Source organism: Kogia breviceps, chromosome 12 (assembly GCF_026419965.1).
Source record: "Kogia breviceps isolate mKogBre1 chromosome 12, mKogBre1 haplotype 1, whole genome shotgun sequence".
In the NCBI taxonomy this organism is placed as follows: domain Eukaryota; kingdom Metazoa; phylum Chordata; class Mammalia; order Artiodactyla; family Physeteridae; genus Kogia; species Kogia breviceps.
Window position 1 is genome coordinate 78,549,551 of NC_081321.1, and position 6,000 is coordinate 78,555,550.

Here is a 6,000-nt window from a genome sequence, read left to right on the forward strand (position 1 = left end):
ATAGCTTATATCTATCCTTGAAAAGTACTTAGATTTTTCTCAAACAGCACACTGATAATAGCTATCTATCTTAAAAACCTATGGTGGTTCCCCCTTTCTAATTGTATTGAATATAAACTCCTTTTCCTGGTTTCAAGCCTCTCCATCGTGAGTTCATCATATCCAATTATATTCCCCACTATTTCTAATATAGATATCTTCCTCTACTTATATCTATCTACGTAGACAATGGTGGCTGTTTTTATTAATGAAAACCATATATGGTGATCCCTTTAGCAGGAATGCTGTCCTCTCCACCAGTGTCTCCTCCATGAGTCCCCCTCTTACTGCTCCAGTCCTACCACCTCTCCCACCACTACAGACCCTCACACCTGGGGGCACTCTAGTGAAATGAAAGGACATCTTGAGCAGCAAAGCATATAGTAGATGAAGAACTTCCCAGAAGCAGCAGTAAAAACGGAGTTCCTGAAACTTGCTTGTGCATATATTTATGGCCTACATAAATCAGAGATTAGAGTATTATATTTTAGACACTGTTGTTTCCTATGCGTTCAATTTTTTTTTGTTTCTGTAATTAAATTGGTCGTAAATAGGGGCTTTATTATCCCCCACAGTATTCATTTAGTAAATTACTCACTCAACAAGTAGATATTAAGATACTGTTTACTGCTGTATCCCTAGCACATAGATTGAGACAAAAATCCCCATACTCCTGGAGGTTTATATTCTGACACAGAGTTAACACACTAGTCAGTTGATGCATTATACAGATTACCTGCCCCCATTTAATTAACAATGATCAGGAATATCCATCAACTTCTAATATATGTTTCATTCTTTAAGAATTAGCAGATTTATAGACTAATACTGTACATGAAATCTGAAAATAACATTGTATGTGAACTTATATCCTTTTTTATTGTTTAGTATTTTCTTCATGTGGCTTTAAAATTATCTTCTTGACAGTATGGGTAAAGATATAATGATGAGAGAAATGTATCTCTTTTTCAGGTACGTGTTTTCCATAGTTTACATTTGAAAAGGCAATAATGCTAATTTAGTTTGTGAAAATAAATAAAAAGCTGAAACCTTAAAATGCTTTTCCCATGAAAAATTTCAGTACATCTTCCAGAGTTGTTTTCGTCTCTGCCTACAGGGGTAAAGTCCGAATGGAATTAGAGAGGGAAATTCTACACTGGAACCTGCTGTGGCCATTTTTTTCTGTTGTTGCTGCTTCTCTAGTGGAGTTACTGCAGCTTAGGGATCTGTTTCTTGGAAATGGACACGTTTTACAAAATTAATTTTTAAATAAACGCCAGATCTTCAAGACGTGCTTTTTTTTTCTTCCGTCATGCTTCATAACATATTGTATTGTACTAACCCCTCATAATGGGAGGAGAGACTGCCTAGCAAGCAACCCACTGCCTACTAACATCAAGAGGGGCTAAATAAAACTTCATTTTCCTTGAAAGGACAACTTCTGCCGTATGGATATAATATTTATGTATTACGCTTTGTACAGTAGTTGATCTGGAATGCAGGTTTTCTTTAATTTTATATTTTTTCTGTGGCATTACAAAATGTGTACAAGTTTTGCCTTTATTTTCATCAGGGTCTTGTGAGGTGGTTGGCAAGTGAGTTGAATTGTATGTTGCATTTTTTTCCCATGTTGTTTTAACTTGTAAATATATATGTGTTGATGATAGGATGATTACCTGGATTGCTCTTAGGTGTTTTATCTGACATACTACTAGTGAAAACCATGCTGCTTATTCTTTAGTACAGTGGTTCTCAAACTTTAGTGTGCATCAGAATCCAGTGGAGGGCTTGTAAAACATAGCCAGTCCTCACTCAGTTTCCAGTTCAGTAGGTGTGGGATGGAGCCGAAGAATTTGAATTTCTACCAAATTCCTAGGTGATGCTGACTGATGCTATTGGTTCGAGGGCAACACCTTGAGAACCACTGCTTTAATATTTTGAATAAGAGATATGTGAGGTGTTATAAAATATTCATCAAAACCCCATCTCATTTCATATCTTAGGTGTTTTATCTCTTATAAAGTTCTCTGGTTTTATAAATTTATATTGATTTACTGGCAAGTTTTATTTAGCTTTTATTTATTTATTGTTCTTTATAAGAAAAAACGACTGGGAGTTTAAATTGAAGTTTAAATCATTGCTGGGTTTTTAGTTATTTTCTTTCTTTCTTTCTTTCTTCCTTTCTTTTTTCTTTCTTTCTTTCTTTCTTTCTTTGTTTTTTTTCTTTGAAGCTGTGTTGAAATCCTTGTGTCCTGTAGACCCAGTGGAACCCATAAGTAATTCAGAACCATCAGTGGATTCAGATATGGGGAAAGTTTGTAAAAATGATACTGAAGAGGAAAATAATAAACCCTCTACAACCGACAATGAAATAAGTAATAGGACTGAGTATTTATGTGAATACCCTCTAGATGGTAAAAATAAAGACAATTCTGCAAATGAAGTCTTCCTCCAAGGAGCTGAAGAAAGAGCGTATTACCAATGTGAGAGTGAAGATGAGTCCCAGCAGGCTGATGCAGGTGGCCTGGCCCCTGCCCACCCAACCCACGGGGCCTCATCGCAGCCCTCCATCAAGCAGAGGCTGGCACAGCTACAGCTGTCACCGGATTTTACCTTCACTGCTGGCCTCGCTGCAGAAGTGGCTGCTAGATCTCTCTCCTTTACTACCATGCAGGAACAGACTTTTGGTGATGAGGAGGAAGAAGAAATAATGCAAGAAAATGAAAATGAGGTAGAAGAAAAGTAAGAACCAAGATTTACATTAAGGATTTTAAATTGTTCTTTTTTGTGAAAGTGTTTTACCTTCAAGACTAGATATTCCACTGGAAAGGGAAAATGAGTGTAAGTTTACTATATTTAAAGCTAAGATGTGAATTTACAGGAAGAACCCTGGTTTGAACAACTGATCTGAAAAGTCGTTTACCTGTAAATGGCAGATCTTTTAGGAAAATAAGAGAAAGGTAAGGGCTCTTTTGAATAAACTGCTACTTTATTTTCAGCACAACTGATTGATCTTGGAAATTCTTTAAGTATCTTTAATAACAAATGAATTTATCATTTCTTGCCAGAATTTACTACCATATAATGACTGGGGTAATTCTGTTGCAAGAACATTAACATTTAGTATGGCTCCTTTTTACTGTATTCTTGCAGTTAATGACTGCAGCTGTCATGTCAGTAACAAGTTGTTTGTATTTTATTTTTGTTTATACCAGTCTTAAAACAAAGATACACGTTCTGAATAAAAAAAAACTGAATTCATGCAATTGATGTGTACTGGGGTTTGGAACTAAAATGTAGTTTCAGAATTACTTGGGTTATAACGTGTCTTGTTTCCTTGTTGGTATGTGTATTCAGTGGTTAATTTTAAGATTTCTAAATGATCTTTTTAAAAAACACATTGTACCTTTTTACGAATTACCCTTTCAGTTTTGTGTGTTTATCTTTTTCTGTTCTTGTTGCAACGAAAAGAGATATCAAAGTGGGATCCCTATAGTCTGAGGCCTCATCCTCAACTTTGCAAAAAAGGTTCCATTTATCAGTTTGCCTAGAGATAATGGGTGCCATTAACACAAGCAGGTCAGCATGCTGCTGATTTCTAGCCTGAAGCTGTACCCTCTCCACCTTAATAAGATTCTGGAAACATCCTGTCGGCTTCCTGGAAAGCATCCTTGTCTCCTTAATACTTTATTTACAAACTACCTCTTAAAAGGGGTTGCTTTCCGAATCGTCCAATCTCATCTGCTTTATGTTGTGATTACATTTTCAAAGAGTGACATTTCCAGGAGTATGTTGTTTTTTAATACCTATAGCTCCTATGCAGTGACATAGTTTATAGACATGATTTGAGGAAAATGTAGGAAAAACTCAATTTATGCTGCTGTCCTAGAAAGGAAGTTGTGAATCTAGTATGCCTTTGGAGTTAAAAAACACTTTTGAATTCCTGTAACTTAGCACTTCAAGTGAGTAAATTTTCATATACCAAAGGGAATTTTTCTTCGATAATATAAGGAAATTTATTTTTTATTCTGAGGAAAAACTTGGTTATGCTTTATATGAATAGTAGCGATCCTTTGTACTATAAGTGATTCTGCCTGTTGCTAAATATTCTAGGACTTAACCCATAATTAAGCTCTTAGGAGCAATATCTTAGGGTGGGCCTAGTTTACCACTTAGATAGTTAGCTAAATTTCAAGAAAAAATCTTGTGTTGTAACTGACTATTATATTCTTACATAACAATGCTTAAAGTTTATTTTCATTTTAAATTGCTTAGTTTGCCAGACTCCTTTTTTCCTTGAATTTAGAAGAATTACGGAAAAACTTGGTAATCTTTCTCTTAATCTGTAACCTTATATAAGAAGAATTAGAGTTTAATCATTTTTAATTATTTTATTATATATGATTTTTATTATACCAGCTTGGGGAAAATATCTTCATAATATCAGTTTTACTTAATGCTTTCTAAGGTGATACTTTTTAATATTGAACGACTAATTTTAATCAGGAATTCCTAACCTTCCAGTCTGATCTGTTTTATTCACTAGTTGTTACTTAGTTCCATGAAAATTCTACTTACTGAAACCATGAAATAAGTATCTTGGAATTTTAATTGAATGTTCTTTTTATGTAGTTTTCAAAATTTGTCATCTTTTAGAATATTTCCAAGATAAAATATTATCTTCCCTGTGAAAATTCCTAATTTTCTCTTATAATAGTCTAAAAGTCGGTGTTTTTCTATTTTTTTTTTTTTTTTTCATGGGGCCACCTGCATTAGAATAAATCGTAGGTCTTATTTTTTTAATACAGTTCTGGGGCCGTACTCCCAATTATTCTTAGTTGGTCATTTTGAAATGAGACCTAGCTGATGTTTATACCCAGTAAAATCTAAGAACTTCTGTCTAGGACTTTATTCTTCTTGCCGTGAATACCTTAGGAAATAAAACAAATAAGTCCATGTAATATAACTAGATATTCTTGTTACTTTTCAAATAATACTTCACTTTTTCTTATCAGGCTTGTGAATAGTTTTAATAGCTGCCACCCTATGTCCAAAAGAAGCCCTCTGGGGAAAATATTTTGTGGGGAAAATCTGTAATTGTGCTTTCCAAATTTAACAGGGGTATTTTGACAGAATAGTTCTTGTAAGGAGTAATATCCTAACAGCTTTTAATACGAACGTTTCCATCGTTTATTTTAAAACTAGTACTTAAGGTAAGAATATATGAAAAGAGGCATTTAGGTCACTCTTGAAGACAAGATTTTTGCCCTTTGCTTACCGTTAGGAAAGTCATGGCAATAAATGATCTGGTGACAGTTATCATATCTTAAATCCTCCCCCCCTTTTTTCCCCCAGCTTTCAGTAAAAGTCTACATATCTGGCCTATCTAGGGCCAGATTCTTGCTGGTCTTTGATTTGCAGTCTGCTGCTTATTTTCACAAGTTGTCTGTTTTATCTGACTCCATAAGTTAAGACCTCATTAAAATTAATTATACTTAACAGCTTGTGAATATCTTTCATTAGGAACTGATGCATTGACTCAAGTTTGATTTCTGAAGTTGAAGACAAGCAAGTCAGGAGAAACACATTTAAGGCAAATTACTAAAGAAATTTAAGAATATGGGTTTAAGGGTTTAATACAAAAGGATAGATCTAAGTTTAAGTTCCAGAACCATCATTTAAAGGCTTTGAGTGCAGCTGATGTAATAATATCATGGGGAGTTTTTCCAGCAAAAGCTAAATTCTCTGAATTGCTAAATGATGTTTACAACTTCTGACTTCTTAGCAATAGTTAAAAAGGAAATAAAACTTTTGAGGCTGGAAAACAAGATCTGGTTATATTAGTAACTACTTAGTAAATATGTTAGAAAAATAGGTTAAAAAATTTAAAACTGAATTTTCTTGAAAAATAAATAGTAATATTCTGATTCACATAATAAAAACAGTAAAGCTTTTAATGTT

General features: G+C 34.0%; 1 protein-coding gene across 14 annotated transcripts in view; it reads left to right on the forward strand.

Moving 5' to 3' along the window:
* VEZT (vezatin, adherens junctions transmembrane protein) overlaps positions 1-3,043 on the forward strand; it is a 79,109-nt gene extending 76,066 nt beyond the window's left edge. For 10 of the 14 annotated variants that reach the window (XM_067009902.1, XM_067009904.1, XM_067009910.1 and 7 more), the window contains one exon: positions 2,271-3,043. In XM_067009902.1, coding sequence (XP_066866003.1) covers positions 2,271-2,785 — 515 coding nt within the window. In that variant the 3' untranslated portion in view covers positions 2,786-3,043. Of the gene's footprint in view, positions 1-1,156 lie in introns of all 14 variants that reach the window. The other 4 variants (XM_067009907.1, XM_067009906.1, XM_067009909.1 and 1 more) reach the window with 1 other exon arrangement.
* Positions 3,044-6,000: the final 2,957 nt, after the last annotated feature.